This window comes from Pseudorca crassidens, chromosome 6 (assembly GCF_039906515.1).
Source record: "Pseudorca crassidens isolate mPseCra1 chromosome 6, mPseCra1.hap1, whole genome shotgun sequence".
In the NCBI taxonomy this organism is placed as follows: Eukaryota; Metazoa; Chordata; class Mammalia; order Artiodactyla; family Delphinidae; genus Pseudorca; species Pseudorca crassidens.
Window position 1 is genome coordinate 53,531,565 of NC_090301.1, and position 21,091 is coordinate 53,552,655.

At 38.3% G+C, this 21,091-nt stretch overlaps 1 protein-coding gene across 11 annotated transcripts in view; it reads left to right on the forward strand.

Moving 5' to 3' along the window:
• Positions 1-21,091, forward strand: part of ZNF385B (zinc finger protein 385B) — a 391,044-nt gene that overhangs the window by 258,405 nt on the left and 111,548 nt on the right. Inside the window, exon 2 of one of the 11 annotated variants that reach the window (XM_067741349.1) lies at positions 11,107-11,179. The exons of 9 other annotated variants lie outside the window; for them this stretch is intronic. In XM_067741349.1, the coding sequence (XP_067597450.1) occupies positions 11,146-11,179 (34 nt within the window). In that variant the 5' untranslated portion in view covers positions 11,107-11,145. Of the gene's footprint in view, positions 1-11,106; positions 11,180-21,091 lie in introns of those variants that run through there. One more of the 11 variants, XM_067741348.1, reaches the window with a different exon arrangement.

The following is a 21,091-nucleotide window of genomic DNA, read 5'->3' on the forward strand; positions in this document are numbered from 1 at the left end:
AAAAGAAAAGATTCTTCAGTCACTAGGCAAGCCGACCTCAGGGCTGTGAAGCAAATTATGCCAGCCCAGGATGTCTGCTTAGAGAATCACTGTGGTGTGGCAGGTGATGAATGAGTGGTTTTCATGGCCTCAGGCTTCCCAAGAGAGAGAGACTAAATTGGAAGATGATTTAAGCAGTCATGGTGGGTAAGTCTGACAGAACTCAAATACCACCCCTTATCTCTGCTTGCATGAGGAGTGATGACAGGACTGGGTCTTGACTTGTGGGATGTTCAATATAGGGATGAGAAAAATCATCTTCCTTATTCATTCTTCCTCTTTGAAATGAAAATCTGCTCAAGCAGAACAAGATTTCTTTATATCAGAAGTGTTGCTGATCCAGAGAAAAGGGCCTGCAAAGTGTTCACCTTTCCAGTGGCGGTTAGAAGCTGGCATTGGCAACATGGCACCCAGCTTTTGACTTCACCCGGGTATGTCAAGTCTTTTCATATTCAAGCCCCATCAACTACCGCAGAGATATGAAAGACCACTTTATCTTTTGAAAGAACCTAAACATAGGGCAAGTTTGTTTTACTCCATAGATTTTGAAATGGAATTTATTATTAGAAGAAACTAGAAGTTGAATATTCATTAGTACCCTTGATCCTCTTTTGAGCAGAAGACTTGAAAGAAGCCTGGGTTTGGAAGAATTTTTTTAATCTTCTCTTTTCCTGTGCTTTTGGGGCCAATGTTAAGTTCTGTCATCTTTAGGACATGTTCATTTTAACTGTCTTTTATTTATAAGCTTTAGCTCTTTCAGGAAATTGTTTTTTGATCATGTTACCTAAACGGCAGAAATTGGCTTCCATCTCACATCATCTCTGCATTATGAAAATGCAGCTTGTTGTGCAGAGTTTTAATGGACTCTTTAGGGCCATTACATATTAATGTTATATACTAAGAACTATTAAAGCATTCCAAATAAAATATATTAACCAGTTAAATGTTCTGTTTTATTTGTGATCATGAGTGAAAAGGACAAGCTAGTTATCTTTGTGGTCATTTAGAAAAAAATTGTTATAATCTAACACAAACTTAGTCTCCTCGTATAAGGCAATGTAATCATATAATTCCAAGGAAGCCTAGAATTTATTACTCGCTCTTTTTGATACTCATCTTTAAATGGTGAAAACAAACAAAAACAATTTCAACCTACTGTTGATTATTTAAGTATGAAGTACTTATAGTAAATTCTTAATCTAAGACTTTTTTTCTTCTGTCAGCAAGAAGAATGGGTTAACACTTAACTTGTTTTCAGCTGGTATGTACTTAGGGATTCTGAACACTTGGAAAATATAATGCTAACTGGTCAACCAGGTAGAAGGGGCAGAGAGTAGGAAAGAAGGTGAGACAAAAATACATCATTTTAAAATTATTTGTCCCACTTTTGTCTCTCAACCTGAAAGGAGTACTATTTTCTCGTCAAATATTCACTCAAATATTTCATATTAAAACTTTGTTCAACCAAGTTAACAACCTATAAATTTGGGCCCTGGGTGCTTTCTTTTCAAACAGATGAGGTGGAGTCCCAGTGTAATACTGAGAGCCCTAGTTTAAAGTCTGGCAACATCTAGAATGTCTGTTCCCCACTCAGCCAATCATTTAAGATCAGGGTAAGTCATATAACTTTTCTGGGCCTATCTCCTCATTGACAGTAATAGACCTTGGACTAGATTCATTTAACAGATATTTACTGAGCTTTGAATATGTGCCATGAATAATGCTTCACTTAAGCATTAAAAAAGTAAAAAGCAGCCTCATCTTCAAGGAACTGAGAGTTAATAGGAGAGACACCTGTAAAAACTAATGTGTGTAATAAAGTGGGGTTTTTTAAACTGAAGTATAGTTGATTTACAATGTTGTATTAGTTTCTGTTGTACAGCAAAGTGATTCAGTTATATATATATATTTTTTCATATTCTTTTCCATTATGGTTTATTATTGAATACAGTTCCCTGTGCTACACAGTAGGACCTTGTTGTTTATCTATTTTATACATAGATAAATACAGTTTTTATATAGTTTGTATATAAACATAGTTTATACATAGTTTGTGTCTGCTAATCCCAAACACCTGATTTATCCCTCCCCCACCCCCTTCCCCCTTTGGTAACCATAAGTTTTTTTTCTATGTCTATGAGTCTGTTACTGTTTTGTAAATAAGTTCATATTGTGCCATATTTTAGATTCCACATATAAGTGATATCATATGATATTTGTCTTTCTCTTAATGACTTACTTCACTTAGTATGGTAACCTCTAGGTTCATCCATGTTGCTGCAAATGTCCTTATTTCATTCTTTTTTATGACTGAGCAGTATTCCATTGTGTATATATACCACATCTTTATCCATTCATCTGCCGATGGTTATTTAGGTGGCTTCTATGTCTTGGCTCTTGTAAATAGTGTTGCTATGAACATTGGGGTGCATGTAACTTTTCAAGTTATGGTATTCTCTGAGTGGATGCCCAGGAGTGGGATTGCCAGACCCTATGGGAACTCTATTATTTTTCATTTTTTTAAGGAACCTCTATACTGTTTTCCATAGTGGATGCAGCAATTTACATTCCCACCAACAGGGTAGGAGGGTTCCCTTTTCTCCACACCCTCTCCAGCATTTGTTATTTGTAGACTTTTAATGATGGCCATTCTGACTGGTGTGAGGTGGTACGTCATTATAGTTTTGATTTGTATTTCTCTAATAATTAATGATGTTGAGCATCTTTTCATATGCCTATTGGCCATCTATATGTCTTCTTTGGAGAAATGTCTATTTAGATCATCTGCCCATCTTTTGACTGGGTTTTTTTTTGTTGTTGTTATTGAATTGTATGGGCTGTTTGTATATTTTGGAAATTAAGCCCTTGTCAGTCACATTATTTGCAAATTTTTCTCCCAGTCTGTAGATTGTCTTTTTGTTTTGTTGACGGTTTCCTTTGCTGTGCAAAAGCTTCTAAGTTTGATTAGGTCCCATTTTTAAAATTTTGCTTCTATTTCTCTTGCCTTGGGAGACTGACCTAAGAAAACGCTGGTACGATTTATGTCAGAGAATGTTTTGCCTATGTTCTCTTCTAGGAGTTTTATGGTGTCATGTCTTATATTTAAGTCTTTAAGCCATTTTGAGTTTATTTTTTTGTATGGTGTGAGGGAGTGTTCTAACTTCATGGGTTTACATGCAGCTGTCCAGCTTTCCCACCACAACTTGCTGAAGAGACTGTCTTTTCCCCATTATATATTCTTGCCTCCTTTGTCAAAGATTAATTGACCGTAGGTGGGTGGGTTTATTTCTGGGCTCTCTATTCTGTTCCATTGATCCATATGTCTGTTTTTGTGCCAATACCACACTGTTTTGATTACTGTAGCTTTGTAGTATGTCTGAAGTCTGGGAGGGTTATGCCTCCTGCTTTGTTCTTTTTCCTCAGGGTTGCTTTGGCAATTCTGGGTGTTTTATGGTTCCATATAAACATTAGGATTATTTGTTCTAGTTCTGTGAAAAATGTCAGGGCTAATTTTATAGGGAGCACATTAAATATGTAGATTGCTTTGGGAAGTACAGCCATTTTAACAATATTAATTCTTCCAATCCAAGAGCATGGGATATCTTTCCATTTCTTTGAATCATCTTAAATTTCCTTTATAAATGTTTTACAGTTCTCAGCATATAAGTATTTCACCTCCTTGGTCAGATTTATTTCTAATTGTTTTTTATGTGATTTTTAAAAGATTGTTTTTTTACTTGCCTTTTCTGATATTTCATTGTTATTGTAAAGAAATGCAACAGATTTCTGTATGTTAATCTTGTATCCCGCTTACTTGCTGAATTCATTTATCAGTTCTAGTAGTTTTTGTGTGGAGTCTTTAGGGTTTTCTATATATAGTATCATGTCATCAGTATATGATGACAATTTTACCTCTTCCCTTCCAATTTGGATACCTTTTATTTCTTTTTCTTTTCTGATTGCTGTGGCTAGGACTTCCAATACTATGTTGAATAGAAGCAGTGAGAGTGAGCATTCTTGTCTTGTCCCAGATTTTAGGGAGAAGGCTCTCAGCTTTTCATCATTGAGTAGTATTTTGGCTGTGGGTTTGTCATAAATAGCTTTTGTTATGTTGCAGTATGTTCCCTCTATACCCACTTTGGTAAGTTTTTATCATGAATGGATGTTGAATTTTATCAAATACTTATTCTGCATCTTGTAGTAAAGTGGTTTTGATACTATTACAGATATTTATATAAGGTATAAATTTTTTGTGTTGGGGCAGAGCACCAAAGAGGAGTAGTTAGTCCTATCTGGGTTTAGGTGAAGGAAGAGAGATTGACAGAGACTTTACAGAGAAGATGCTTGAACTGAATTTGAGTATTATTCTCTAGATGAACAAGGGATAGATGGTGTAAGAGCACAGGCCTGTAGGACTAAGTCAGCATAAAGCCTCAGGACCTAATAAAGGTCCTGTATGGCTGGAATATAAGTATGAAATGAAATATGCAAGTGATGGCTGGAACAGATGGAAAAGGCTTCCCATGACACACAATGCTGGATTTTTGTGAGAAGCCATGACACAGTTCCAAGTAGAGTTTGCCAATGGTTCATATATGTGTTCTAGGAAGACCACTCTGTAAAGTATGGCAAACACTTGGAGAGAGCAAAGATTAGAAGCAAGAAATCAAGTTAGGTGGTTATTACAGAGGCACAGGGGAGAGGTTAATGAAGGTGAGAGTAGTGGCTATGGAGTGGAAGGGAGATAACTGTAAGACATGAGGAAAGTGATTTGTCTAAAGTCACTGAATGGATGAGGGGTGAAGAAAGAAGAGGAAGGTCTCTATCATACCTTTCAGCTTCCGCCTCCCATGAGTCAATTATTCAAGACTCAATGGAAGATTTTCATAAACACACTTAAATAAATATATTTTTAGAGCTTGATAAAATGTCTTATTGTTTTGAAATTCTTGCTTTTAAACTATTAGAATCATTGTGTTTTGAAGGGAACTGAATAATGTTAGTGCCAAATGAGTCAGGTATAAAAACTTGATTCTTTATTCAGAAGACATACCATTGACAAGTAAATGGGTACTGTTAAGTCACCCTGAATCATGTGGCATATTGTGAGGAGCCAAAACAGTCCAGTTGTGCTTACATTCAGAAATTCTATGAGATAGCTTAATATAAATACCCAGGAGACTCAGAGAGCCAGAAGCAAGAACAGAGCCTGTAAGCGGCATCCACAGCTAACCTGAAGTCAGAACTCATGCTTAAAATTCCTATTACCCATCCCCACCCGCCTTCAAGTTGATTTTCTTTTTTTTGACTTTGGGTGTGTTTGTCACTTACCATACCATGCAAATTTCTTGAGAGTGTTTCTCGTTGATCCCATCCCATTCACTCCATCTCCCTATAAGAACACTCCAATAACTTGGCTCTCACAAAGGCCACCATGTCTTCCCGATTGCCAACTCCAGTGGAGTGTCTCACTCCTTATCCTACTTGATCTTTATGTCATGTTTATGAAATTCTCTCATTTGCCCTATGTGACATCACGATCACCCTTGTTTTCATTCACGTCTGTCCATTTTGCCACTGTCAGGTCTGTGGGCTCCTCCTTCCTGGAACTCTGCATTCTCCCTGGGTCATTTCATCTACACATATGGCTTCTCTATATAGATAGTGTCTATTCTTTGGCCTCAGTCATGTCCTTATGTTCCAGAAACAGAAATCTAACTTTCTTTTGAACATCTTCACTTGGTTTGTTGTCCCTCGGGCAGCTCAAATTTAACTCATCCAAAACTCAACTCCTTCTTCCCCAGTTGTTTGCCTTTTCTGATTACAATCTCTCATCCTGTCATGACTAGACCCCTGCATTCTTCTGCATGCATATGTACCTTTTCATACTTTCTTCTCATGCATACCTCCCCACTCTAAGCAAGCTAAACCACTTTTATTCTCCCAGATATACTGTACTCTTTATAAACTCTGAGTCTTTGCACATGCTTAGGAGGCCTTCTTGATACACATAAAAACAGATACACACATACAATCCTTTACTTTATCTGGCTGAATTTTAGTGAATGTTCAAGCCTCTGTGAAAAAGTTACTTCCTCCAGAAAACTTTTCTGACCCCAGGGCTCCATTGTTAAATACCCATCTCTTGTAGTTTTATGGTGGCTTATACTCTATTATAGCAGTTGTCATTTGGGATGGGAGGGAGTAAGAAGTAAGAGGGTAATTTTTGTCCCTTGGGGGCATTTGACAATGTCTAGAGATACTTGGTGGTAACAAAGTGTTGGAGTGCTACCAGCAGCCTGTGAGTAGAAGCCAGGATGCTGCTAAATATCCTGCGATGTACAGTTCCCACAGCAAAGAATCATTCAGTACAAAATGTCGTTAGTGCTGAGGCTGAGAAACCCTATTCTGTTGTAATTGTGTACTATTTATTTTTCTATTTCTGTCACTAAACTATAAGCTTTTGGAGAATAGAAACTGTGTCTTATTCGACATTGTATATACAGGAACTAATAGGTATATGCAGGAAGTAACAGGTTGCTTGGCATATAGTAGATGCTCAGTTAATATGAGTGCATAAGTGGGTGGACAGATTGATGGATGGTTTGAATGGGCTCCCATTCGAGCCCAGAGAGAAAACCTACATATGTGGACTGAAAAACTACATACATAATCGGTTCTGAGGTTATACTTCTAAAGTGGCCTTGATGCCACTTCTACTGTTTGAAGTCTGATCATGGAGAGCAGTAGGAGGGCTCAAACTATGGATTCATGTTTCCATTTCATTGCATATTTAAAAATACATGATTTTACTTATTTAAATGTTTTCCTGTATTATGTGTTCAGTGAGATATAATAATGAATATGTACCCATTGCTATAAGCAAGACATTTTAGCATGTTGTGCTGGGAAAATAGGGTTTGGTTTAAACTCCGGCTTAGTTTCAATATTGAGCTGTGTAAACCTAAGAATTATATTAATGACACTAATCTTTAATTTTCTCACCTATAAGCATAGTGTTGTTTTGATGATTACATGGACTAAAATAAAGTACTTGTTATAGAAAATACTTCTGCCTCTTCTCTAAACTACCTGTATTAGTTAGGAATTGCACTTGACTCAGAAACAGAGTTCTGAAAATAATTGTTTATGGAGATAGTTTATTATTCTCCCACACAATAGAAGTCTGGAGGTCTGCAATCCAGGATTTGTATTATGCCCCCAGAACTTCACTGAGGAAACCAGGCTCTTCTAGCTCAACACTTTGCCAGTCCTAAATATGGCCCTGCTACTCAAAACGCCTACTGGAGCTCCAATCACCACTTCTGTTCGCCAGGCAGCAGACTGGAGGGCAGGTTGAAGAAGGTCATGCCCTCTTTCTTTCTTTTTTTTTTTAATGCGGTACGAAGGCCTCTCACTGTTGTGGCCTCTCCCGTTGCGGAGCACAGGCTCCGGATGTGCAGGCTCAGCGGCCATGGCTCACGGGCCCAGCCGCTCCGCGGCATGTGGGATCTTCCCGGACCGGGGCACGAACCCTTGTCCCCTGCATCAGCAGGCGGACTCTCAACCACTGCACCACCAGGGAAGCCCCATGCCCTCTTTCTTTTAAGGAGCCTTCCAAAACACATTTCTGCTACAGTGTGTTCATGTGTAAATTCCTTAAGACCTAGCATCTTAGAATTTAAAGGACAGAAATGTAACATTTAAAGAATTCATTTTATCGTTTTATACCTAACATTATTTTACCACCTCCAAATGTGTGTGTGTGTATACGTATATGTATGTATTCCCAGATAAGTTTACTATTTTTTGATGCAGACTTATGGAAATGGAGCTCATCACTTCTGACATTCAAAAATTATTTAATTTTAAAAATCACATTACTTACTAAGAAGAAGGTGGAAACAATGGCATCCCAGTAGCATTGAGCACACCCAATATCCAGATCTGGATTTCTAAATACCATTATCTAATAAACAGACCTAGGCATCCTTGGAGATCAGGGTTAACATCACCAGTAATAAGTCATCACTATCATCTATTCCTTGGTATGAAGTGATGAAAAGGGCACTTTACCTCTGTGGTATTCTTTCAAAAAACTGGTAACTTCAGTCCAACCATGAGAAAAACATTTAAATAAACCCAAATTGAGGGATATTTACAAAATACCAGCACCCCTCAAACTTTTCAAGGTCAAGATAAAAAAAGAACAACTGAGAAACTGTCAGGGACTAGAAGAGACTAAGGAAGCTTGATGAGTAAGTATAATGTGGTATTCTGGGATTGTATCCTGGACAGGGAAAGGACATTAGTACAATATGAATAAAGTCTGGACTTTTGTTAATAGAAATGTACCAATATTGATTTCTCAATTTTGACAAATGTACCATGATAATATAAGATGTTCACATTAGAGGAAACTGGGTGAGGAGTATGTGAGAACTCTCTGTATTATCTTTGTAATTTTCTGTAAAGTCAAATGTATTCCAGAACAGAAAGTTTTTTTAAAAATGAAAATTACTGACACACATTGAAAGCCTGTTACATTTACTTGTGTAGGACATTATCTATAGTATATGCATTTGAGTATATTTTCCAAGCATGCAGGGACTTTGTCTAGTTTGTTCTTTTGCTGTCTCCCCAGTATCTAAAGAACTACCTGACATAGAGTAGGCACTCAATAAATATTTGTTAAGTGTTGAATGAATGCACATATGTTGCCTTCTGAGAACAAATTTATGTGATAACCTAAGGATCGCACTATGGAAGAAAGCCCACACCAAAAATCCCTCTGATTGGGCTTCCCTGGTGGTGCAGTGGTTGAGAGTCTGCCTGCCGATGCGGGGGACACGGGTTTGTGCCCCGGTCTGGGAAGATCCCACATGCTGCGGAGCGGCTGGGCCCATGAGCCATGGCCGCTGAGCCTGCGCGTCCAGAGCCTGTGCTCCGCAACGGGAGAGGCCACAACAGTGAGAGGCCCGCGTACAGCAAAAAAAAAAAAAAAATCCCTCTGATCTGTTTCTGAGTCATTGTGATTTTCCAGTGTATTATTTTGTAAATTATTAGGGCATTCTGATTAGCCATCCATTGCACAGTCCAGGAGAATCAGCATACTTTTTCTCCATAATTTTCCTAATGGAACATTTTGTATAAAGGGGGATAGGTCCTGGAGGAGTTGGTAACTGACTGTCAGGTACTTTATTAGAAAAATAGGGGTTTGTGGCACTGATTCTAATTCAAGGAAACTGAAGCAATTTTATAATCCTGTGAGATTAACAGATCAGGTATTAGAAAGTGGCACGGTAGTAATTTTCTATAAATTAGTAATTTTCTATTAGTATAAAAAAAGGTCTAATGGGAAAGGCACTTGATTAAAACCCTAGCCTCACCGCTTACTACCTATGTGATTATAAGGAAGTTTTTTAGTCTCTCTGAGCCTCAACCTCTAGTAACACTGGAATAGTGATGCCTCACAAGGTATATGTATAGTCTGTATATGTATAACAGACGCTCAAGAATAGAGTGACTCTCACAAGCTAGACAGTTGTTTCTATCTCACCTAACAACCCAGGAATAGTATAACAGCTTTTTGGAAGCTCAAGCTACTCCATCTTGTTGCTTAGCCACCTCTGGTCTGCATTTCTTTTTCTCCCCCCACATGTTCAACTCACGCTCACTTCCACATTCCAGGTCGCAGGAAAGAGAAAATCTAAAGGAAACACATCTTTCCTTCTAAGGGCATGACCCGGAAGTTATCACTTCCACTTATATCTTATTGGCCAGAACCTAGTCATGTGACCCCAGATAGCTGCAATGGAGGCTGGGCAATGTTTTCTTTAGCTGGGAAGCAATTTGGCCAAACTAATACCTCTGGTATTGTGGAGATTGGCATGAAAACTAGCAGAGCCTGCCATAAGCACCCGGAATAGTGCCTTACACCCTGAGGCAAATGCTCCCCAAATGATATTCTCTTCAAATCATCTCAGAGAGGATTAGTGTAAAAGGAGAAGGTAGGTGACAACATTTTATCAACTATGACTTTTGCATCAGTCAGAACTTAGCATAGACCTTCCTGGGAAGCTATGTTTGCATTTGAGAACTTGCTTATCTTCTTATAAATTAAGACACAACTCCCAAGAAATAAGATTTATATTCATCCTAAGGAAAATACGCTGCAGAATTAATATTTCAAAGTGTACTTGTCTTTATATGTAATGGCTTCAGCTAGCTCTCCTTCTAGCTCAGGAAACTCCGGTAGATTAATTTAAGAACTGTGCTCTGGTGGAGAAAGGAAGATACGAAGTGAATTATGTTACTTTTTTTTTTTTCAATTTGCATGGTGCTTTCTGCTTTTTCTTTTTTGCGGTACGCGGGCTTCTCACTGTTGTGGCCTCTCCCGTTGCGGAGCACAGGCTCCGGACGCGCAGGCTCAGCGGCCATGGTTCACGGGCCCAGCTGCTCAGCGGCATGTGGGATCTTCCCGGACCGGGGCACGAACCCGTGTCCGCCTCATCGGCAGGCGGACTCTCAACCACTGCGCCACCAGGGAAGCCCTATGTTACTTATTTTTAATGTAGAAATTCTTTTGTTTGCTCAGTTGTAATTTTGTTAATAAGAATTTTTCTACTATCTATTCTTTGCGTGGATTCAGTTTTAAACTTTCTGCCATAATTTATACTTACAGTTGTGGGACTGCATCTTTAGGACCTTTTTTCCTTTTTTCTGTTGGTTTGATTTGATTGCTTTCCTGAGGATATTTACTTTAACCTGCTGAACTTGGACAGTTTTGTTCAGTTTTGTTTATACAGAGCCCCATTCATGCTAAGCTTGCCTAGGACATTCTTACATTCATGGACCCCAACTGTAGGTTGTCAGCACCTCATGTGATCTATCAGACCACACTGCTATCCTGCTGGTAGCTGGACAGGACTCAGCTGGCCCTGATCTTTAGGTGACGTTGGCAGTATGAAGGATGAACATGATACTGATCATAGTAGTCACCTTGGGCTGCCATAACAAAATGCCATTGACCCGGCAAGTTAAACAACAGACCTTTATCTCTCACAGTTCTGGAGACTAGGAAGTCCAAGATCAAGGTTCCCACAGATGAAGTTTCTGGTGAGAACTCTTTTCCTGGCTTGTGAGTAGTTGCCTTCTCTCTGTGTCCTTAAAAAGAGATAGTGCTCTGGTGTTTACACCTTCTTATAAGGGCATCAGCCCTCCTGGATTATGGCCCCACCCTTATGACCTCATTTAACTATCACCTCCTCACAGGCCCTATCTCCAACTACAGTCACATCGGGGATTAAGGCTTAAACGTATGAATTTTGGGAGAATACGAGTATCAGTTCATAATACTACTCTCCCTTTTATTTATCATGGCACCCACAAAGGGTGAATTTTTTTCTAATACTTTCCCTGTGCCATCCTGGGTAATCTACCTAAAATTTCCTAGAGTAGAAGAAAAGATTGTTGTAGAAGCTTCCTAAAGTCTCTCTCTCTAACGAGATATCTGGTTTAATGTTTTTTGGCCTCACAAAATGCTTTTGGAGTTATCAAACATTAAGATATTGCAATGCAATAAAATGATATTTATAAAGCACTCTACAAAGAACAGTTTTCTTGCTTACATTAGTTCTTGAATCTTCATGGTAACTCCGTGAGAATTGTTGGAATGTTTTCTTGGCTCTATTTTATATATTAGAAAATTGAAGTTTGGAGAAGTTCGGTGATTTCCCTAAGGTCTCAGAGCTAATAATTGATTGACACTGAGACTTTATTCCAGGCCTTCTCATTTCTGGTCCACAGTAGACCAAATATGAGCTTGAGTTTGGCTCTAGAGTCACTAAGGTTTGGATTCAATCCAAGTTTTGTCACTTATTAACAGTAAGTTGGCAAGTTACTTAACTCACTAAAGTTCCTCAGTCTTCTCTGTGACATGGAAATAATAGAGTCCACTTCATAGGGTTCTAATGAAAATTAAATTATATAATGCATAGAAATCACTTAGCATAGCACCTGCTGCATAGAAAATTGTTCAGAATTGTTGGTTATTATTTTTAACAACATATTAAATCCTACTGCATTGAATTTAACTCTGAAATCAAATTTATACATTTTACTAGACTTTAGGATAAAATATTATGCAAACTATGTAGGCTATTGACTGATCTCAAAACACTCTACAAGTTTATAGGTGTTTAAATTCATAGCATGGATTTTATTGAGATGTGAGCATCTGAATTGTCACCTCAACATCTGTCTGTGTATGCTTATTCTTGACTGGTCAAGCAATAGATTAAAACAGTTAACAATTAGCAGGTATTTTAAACTCTACCAGTTATACTTTAAGCTAGCCAGTGGGATATTTTTAGTTATCTCGCTTTGGTTTGAGGTCATTTAGTGCTCATTAATAAAGGAAACTGAGTTTGGAATTCTCATTTTTCATTTCACACCAGTAACAGTTAACATATGCTAATAATTGTGATCAAAGAAACATTAAAGAAGAAAAGATTTAGCTGCTTGAAATTTGCTATACAGAAAAGTCAAATTATTTGTGACTTTTCTCCATGTTATCCAGGATTTAATCTATTGAAATATATATTTTTCCTATCAGTCTGATTCTATAAGCCCAAGATTAGAGGTCATTGTCACATAGATTTAGGTCAATGACTGAAAGGTACTCTCCTAATCTGCGCAGATTTTTCAAGTAATTTAATGTGTATGTCAGGGTAAATTAATAACACATACTTTAATTTGTTTTGCACATCAGTCCTGATTCTCATATGGAATAGGTAATTAGAGAATTTCATACATTTCTATATTTAATATGTGTGCATGTTTGTGGATGTACAAGTAAGGGAATGTTCTTATTCAGATAATTAGTTAAAGTTTCGTGCAGGAGGTCAAATAAGCTTTCCTCGGGTAAAAGAAACTACACCAAACCAGGAGTTAACACAGTTGGAGCAAAGTCTATTGCAATGTAAATGTCATTACCTCTGATCTGTGATCAGCTGAACAAACAGTGAAGGGCCAGTGTGACTTTCAGGCTTCAGGAACAGAATAAATGACTTTGAAATGTAAAAGAACTGCCTCCCATTAGTAGCATAGGTTAGTCAATTCTGAATCATCTTGACTGAGAATTAATGATACTGATGACTTGAGCTGATCCTAAACGGTTCTCAGTATCTGGTCAGGAACTATGAATACATGGATGAGTAAGGCGGATGATGGCATAAAATTATTTTCTTTCTATGCCTCATAGATGGTCTCAGAGTGACTGTACACACATGGTCAGACAGCCACACACTCTCTGATGGTTTTGATTTGAAAAGGCAAGATAAATAAACCTATGATATCAGTTTGTTTTTGTGTATAATTGTTTTAAGATACAGTTTAATCTGTGATATGTATTCAAAAAGGACAGTTACACATTACCTTGTATATAACACACTCATTGCCCTTGTAATATATGCTCATTGTGTTTTCCTTACTAACTTCTTGAGAGCAGAGACCATGTCTTACTCAGGATGAACACAGGGCCTGGTTCATAGTAGATGCTTAAGAAATATTTGAATGAATGTATAAATGGATTTGAGCTTGTGAATGGAAGTTTATGGTCCTTAAATGTGCAACATACATAAATAAAAACATGATATGAAGAATATATCAGTGTGTGTATGGATGTGCACACATGCACACACGTATATACCATATTCAGAGTATTGTCACTAGTTAAGTAATTAATGTCTAGGGTGTCTAGACACATAACAACATGTAATTAAATAATGAGTAATTGCCGAAGCAGCAAAAATATTTTAAACTTATTAGTTTCTTAATGTGAAAAAATGGACATATGTCAGTTTAAAAACATTATGAGAATTGAATATATCATCCCAAGAAAACTTACAGAAATTCAAGCCCACTGACATTTATTCATGGCCACCAGTTTTGGGGGACTTTTTGAACAAAGACAGACTTAGTTCAAACCACAAAGCAATTATTTAATTTATTTTTTCCCTTACTGTGGACAGAACTACTATTCATTTTAGTAATTTATGAAAAATACTGAAACCTAATTCTCCAAAATTTGTTAAAAATCAATTATAGTTGTTATATGAAGTTATACAACTTATAAGGTTTTAAGAAACCCTTAAATTAACCTGATTTCCCCCCCAAGATTAGTAATTATAAAAGAGTACAGGTCTAGTTGCCACATTTCCTACTAGAAATATACTGGCATAGCATGGACAGAGTTTCTATTTAAAGTAGATACCAGCTCTGTGTAATTCAAGAATTACAGTCATGGGTCTTACAGATGGAAAGGAGCTATAGTCACATCTACCTTTTGGCATGTTGTTAGAGAAACTGTATGTTCCACTGTGAACCTATGTATCTTATATATAATCAACTTTAGATTATCTGCTCGAATTAGAACTAGAAGCGGCTGAAAATGGAAAAAATTATTCTCATATCTCATCTGAGATAGCTTTGGCTTACTCCCCACTGATCTTGGCCTTAAAAAACAAGATCCCTTCAATCCAACTGGGCCTGGATAGCCTGCTAATTGCCTCATGGAGTGTTCTGAAGTCCTCAAAGAAAGTCTTCGTTTTTACTCTAGTAGCCCAGTGGTATAGGCCTTTTTCTCCGTGTCATATTTGCCCATTTACAGGTAATGATTAGTTTCTACTGCCTCGATATATTTTCACATCCAGCTTTCTTTCTTATGTCCTGTGTGAAGAATGCTTGAAGTAATCTACTAAGAGATTTTCCTCAATTCCTCTTTCTCTAGCAAAAGGACCAGTCTTTATTACCACACACTTAATTATTAATACCTTGATCAGGAAGGCAAACATACTAGGGTATCAGAGATTACTGGCACTAGTCCAGTGTAGATTACTGGATCCAATCAGTTGGGTTTAATCTATATTTGTTGAAATGCCTGAGTTTTTTAAGCCCATCGTGGATATGGGATTATAGCCGGGATCCAAACATCTCCTGCCTCCTGCCCTCTTTTCCAAATTATAACTGTAATATTAACATTTCTTTGACACCAGTTTTCTCTGAAATCATTATAAAATACATAAATCATTATGTTTGAGTTTGGCAGTTGTTAAATAAACATTTGTGTAGAACTAGTTGTACCTAAAATGATTGGGGATAGAGCTATTTACAACACAATGTGGTAGGTATGGTGATGTGGAATGTAGGTGTTACAGGAACACAGTGGAAGGATACTTCATCCAGCCTTTGTTGTCCGAAGAGAGATTCCCTCTCTTAAAAAATGGGTAGAAATAGGCAAATTAAAGGGGAGGAACAGAGCAAAGGGTCAGTAGGAGAAAATCACAGAGGTGAAAAATAGTATGATGTATACAGGGGATGAGACAAGGATAGTACAAACATGAATCTCAGATGATAGACGTCTCATTGTGGGGGACCATTTAAGCCATAATAGTGTAAATCACACGATGAAGGCAAAGGTCCATGGGCATGGAGACCCTGTTGGTATTGTTCATGCCACGGTCCCAAAACTGTGCATTGATCTGACACACAGGTCCTGGCCCTCAACAAATATTTGTTAAATAGATAAATGTAAAAAGGATTTTAAGCAGAAGAGTAATGTGTTTCAATTTGCTTTCTTTTTTTTTTTTTTAATATATTGATCCTTTTTTAATTTTTTTTTTTTTTTTTCGTACACGGGCCTCTTACTGTTGTGGCGTCTCTCGTTGCGGAGCACAGGCTCCGGACGCGCAGGCTCAGCAGCCATGGCTCACGGGCCCAGCCGCTCCGCGGCATGTGGGATAATCCCGGACTGGGGCACGAACCCGTGTTCCCTGCATCAGCAGGCGGACTGTCAACCACTGCGCCACCAGGGAAGCCCTCTCTTCCTCTTCTATACAGGTCTTTTATTATCTCAGGATATTCCTTTGGGATGAGTAACTTCATCCTCTCCCATTTCAGAGTAATATCTCTCAGCCCCAATAAGTTTGGTTCTAGAGATGGTTATGGGGCATCCAGCTGGCAATAGCCAGCAGGTATCTGGATATACAGAACTGAGACTTGGGGTGGAGGCCAGGCTCTGAGTAGCAGCTGTTGGCAGAGACAGTGTCCTGAGTGGCAGGGATGACCCAGGGAGGGGGTGTAGACCGCCACCAGCAAAAAACCAATGGTGGAGCCCAAACATCCACACCCACAGAACCAGAAGAGGAAGAGCAGGCCCCAGAGACAGAGCAACTTGATCAGAGAGGCCAGAGGAGGGCAGGAGAGACGTATCTCAGAAGGCAGGGCTGTAGAGAGGTTTAAGAAGGAAGGAAGGAGAGAGCAAGTGAAGCAAAGAGCTCCTTGGGCAAAACCCCTTTCTCTCCTATCAACCTGCTTCCTACTCAGTCCTCCATCCTTACCCAACTCTTTGGAACCCTAAGAGAAGACGATAGTTCATTGTATCTGTGCATATAAATGTTAATGATTTATGCCACGTGAAGATGTCATTTCTTCTGTGTGCAAGCATGGCTTTAGATTAGCTCCTTTTAGCATCGCTTCCATCTGGTTTGTTTATAGGTTTTGTGGCTTTTAATGGTCTTTTCCTATAAGTAGCAATAATTAATGTGACTATAATGCAAGTGTTTTGGTGGTTTGTATTTTCATGGTTACCCAGCAGATTTTACCGTTGTTTGCTCGGGGATATTTTTCAGTCCACTCTGCTCCTTGTGCAGGATGAAACAGATAAATACCTTGCTCAGAGCTAAACAGAAATAGTTTAGATTCTGCTTCCATGGACTTTCTGCTTTGTTGTTTGCACTAAGAGAACTGTAACAATTTTGAGAAGGATAAACAGAAAAGTTCCTTTTATTGTACCGTGTTCTGAACAAGGACAGTGCTGTGTGTCCAATTTGTATCAGTTTTAGTCTGTATTTTATCCACAAAAAGGTGCCGGTCTGTTTTTCCCTGAATAGATTGTGGTGTAGCTATGTTCCCCCCACTGTAAATTGAGGTTTATGTGTAGGATTCAAATCCCTTAATCTAGGCAGGAGTAGTACTGCTATTAAAGTACCCTCATTTTGTTCACTTGTATTTGCCCATTTATCCTGGGGAAAGACTTTGTTATCAATCTTTAAGATCATTACAGTAAAGAAGTGATTTAAAAAATCATTCCTTTTGGTTCATAAGGATACAGGTCTGTGTAAAAGGTAAGTAAGATGGATCTAATAATAATGCTATACTTTTTATCATATGAATGTCAAACTTCATTATAAACCTTATTTTCTGTGGCATTTTGGCGAGTTTGTTTTGATTCTATTTCTTTTATGTTCGAAGAAACTGAAACATAAAAAAATTAAAATTTTTATCCAAAGCCATATAGGCATTAGGTCTGAATAACCTTGGCATTGCTGACACAACAACTTGAGATTTTCCTCCAAGCTTGTTTAAAATATTGATGGAGCCCTTGAAAGCTTTCTCATTCGTTTTTCTTTTTTTCCTTACATAGTATTGATTTCTATTTTTTTAACTTCAAACATTCACGCAACACAATTGTTAAAAAGTTCAAAACTAACTTTCTTAAATTTGGCTTTTAACCTAAATTTTAGAATTTTAAAAAAGACCTAACTATACTGCATATGATATGGCTAATGAATAATGAAGACTAATATTCATCAATATTGAGCAAACTGATATAATTTACTTTTAGAAAGTTTGTTTTCAAGAACTGAACCCATCCTTTAGGGGCTTTTGTTTGTTTGTTTTTGTTCTTATTTTTTCCTGGTAGCCACTACCTTCACAAAGGATTGTTGGCATATCAGTTGATGTTTAGCCTTACAAAATAAAAAATAAAAATTGTATTTTTTTTTCTAAAACTTAGTGCTATTACTTAAAATTTTCCTTTTCGTATTGATAGCCCATGTAAAGATCTTCGAGATTGAGAAAAGACTATAACTTAGATATATTGATAAGGATTAATTTCTGATATAGATATGCTATAAATTGCATGTGTAAAGTCTGAGAAGGTATATTAGGGAAGTATATGAATTAGCCATTCTCTAACTTTTTTTGTCTTTGAAGGATAAACACTTACTAAGTTGACATCACTGCTTGAGAGCAAAACGTTGAAATATTGACTAAATCTGAATCGTTGCTGTAATAGTTAAGACAACCCAAATCAAATATAATTCTGGAAATTCAGACACATTGTCATTTACTGAATTGTTCTGGTAACTTTTATGATGGCCGTGTACTTTAAACAAATGATTATCTCAGATGAATTATAAATGAGAGCCTCATTCAAGAATTCCCTTCTTCATGGCTGTCGTTTGTCTACCCTTCCTCCTGGTGGTGGAGAAGAAGTGGGGCAGAGTGGGAGGCGGAGGCCACCACAGCCTAGCACTTAGACCCTGGGCACGCAGTCTCAGTGTGTGGTATTGAAAGATAAAAAACAAGAGCCCTGACTGAGGGATGCTGAGGTCAAAGCTCAGACAGCAAATTTCCCTTTGGGTTCACCCATCCCTCTGTGTTCCTTCCCTGTGATTGATCCCTCCGTCTACCCATTGCTTTAATCCTTTGGGTGTCAGCCCCATATCAAATCACTTACCATGTCCTATTGATTCTGCCTCTTTCATCTGTCCTTTCTCACTACAGCCTAACCCTCAGTTCATGCCAGAATCGTCTCTCCCCTGGATTACTATAAAGCCACCTACTTGGACGTCTTAGATCCACCCACCTCTGCCCCTCCTCCCCTTCCCCAGCGGCATCTCTTGAACATACACATAATCCATTCTCCAGCCACTGATGTTCCTTACACGTGAGTCTCCTCGTGCCATGCCCTTTTTAGAATCTGCTTTTGACTTTCCACCACCTTTAGGTCAGGTCTGAACGCATTAACATGATCCATGAGACCTGCATCGGTCTGGTCTCAGTTTACCTTTCCAGAAACATTTCTCATCCCAGAGACATATTTTAGTCAATACTGAAATACTTTCAGTTCAAGGTACTGTGCTTGCCCTGGCTCGAGGCCTGGTCTTATGTGCAGTTCTCTTTACTTAAAACAAATGTGGAACCAGCTCTTCCTCTTCTCCTTCCTCATTCCCTTTTGCCTAGGTAAATCTTATTCTTCAGATTGTCAGTTTAGACCTTCCTTTTTTCAGGAAGCCTTACTGGACACCTATGAAAAACTTATGTTCCCTCAGCATTCTCAGTATTACTCCCATGGTCACACTTATCACTCTGTGTTTTAAATGCCTGTGTATTCAAGTGGACCCTTCACACAGCAGTTAGCTCCCTGGGGGCAGGGACTGAGGGTTTCTTGTTTACGGTTATATCCATAGCACCTAGCACAGTGTGTGGCTTATAGTCAGCCATTATTAAATACCAGATGATGTTCAGATAGGTGGATTTCATCCCAGATCACCAGTAAAGATAGATCAGGGAAAATAGGAAGGAAAGCAGGTATGGAGTCATACCAAGGGGATAGAAGGACCAGGAAAGCTGAGAGAGCAGCACCGAAGAGGAGAAAAGCAGGCAAGCTTGCCCTGTCCTACCATTTGTGAGGCCTCAGACAATAATACAAATTGAGGCCCACATATATCTAACTGTTATAAAGTTAAAAATCAAGCCACTAAACTGCTAAATGAAGTATATTTTATCCTCTTACCTTTACAAATATATATTCATGAAAGCCTGAGAAGACCAGGTATTATTTTAGAATTCCCAGACATGTCAAAGTTCTGTGCCAGAAGAAAGATGCACACAGTGGCTCTGGAGGGTTGACACCACAGTCCCCGTGGCCAGGCTCCATCTACGTGTCCTGAAAACGGCCATCCAGAGGCCGCTCCTGGGGCCCACACAGGTGTGGTCTACATCGGAAGTGGCTCCAGGGCCGTTAGAGTGTGGACATATGGAATCCCAGGTGCCCAGAATGTGGCCTAGAAGGGGCAGTGGAAGAGCACAGACTCCATGTGGGCTGATCTCCTTGCCCTGCAGACTAGGGAGAAGCATGGCCAGAGAGGGTTGTGTCTGAGGCTGACATTGCAAGCAGGAGGTGACCTGGATTTATTCTAGTACACATACTCCTAGTGTCTTATCTATGAGGGTGTAGCATGGGCAAGGACTGTCTAATATTGTATTTTTAAAGCCCCATTCAAATATATAAACATACCTTAAAGGTTGTAGATACAAGACCATGTGACTCTCTGTTCTGTTTATACAAGACCATGTGACTCCCTGTTCTGTTGTATTCTGGGAAGCAGTTTAGTACCTAAGAGCATAGTCTTTCAAGCTGAAACAGGGTTCTGAGTTGTGAGTTGGTTTGAATCCTGAGTTGTCCATTTACTGGCTGTGGAGCCCTGGGCAGAATGCTTCATCTGCTGTGTAGAGGTAATAAAATCTTCCCCTAGGATTGTAGTGCAAGTACATGAGGTTAAAAGTCTTTAAAGGCTTAGATCAAGTAAATGCTCAATAGATCACAGTGCTGTCATCATCATCATAATCACTGTCATTTTTACAGCTGTTATTCCTTACTGTCTGTAACTATTGAGATGACCTTGGGCAAGTCATGTAACCTCTCAGAACCTCAATTTCTTCATTCATAAAATAAGGTCTTTGGAGCAGAGGATAACTAAATTTCTGTCCAGTTAAGATCAGGGACTTTTTGGAGTTCCTTCTTTTTCAGTTTACATTAAACTGGAAGTTGACCCCCAGGCTACATTGTAAATTGTTAACAGAAGTTATCTACTATGCATATAATATCACTATATATTCTATTTCAAGCAAATCTGATATTGAAAATGTGAATCTTTTGTAAAAACTGAAAAACTCTGGATTAAATGTACAGTTTACGAAGCAAGTACTTGTGATTCATTGTAGAGTTCCTTTATTCACTGACTCTTCTAGTACATTAAAAATTAAATTTGATTTACAAAAGACATTAATTTTGCCTGCAACTTTACAGGGACATATGCAGAGATTTTAAATCTCTTTGAATCACAGAATCCTTTGAGAATTGATTAAATCTGATTCCATTCTCCCAAAAAGGAGCATGGTTGCAAATATTTGCATATAATTT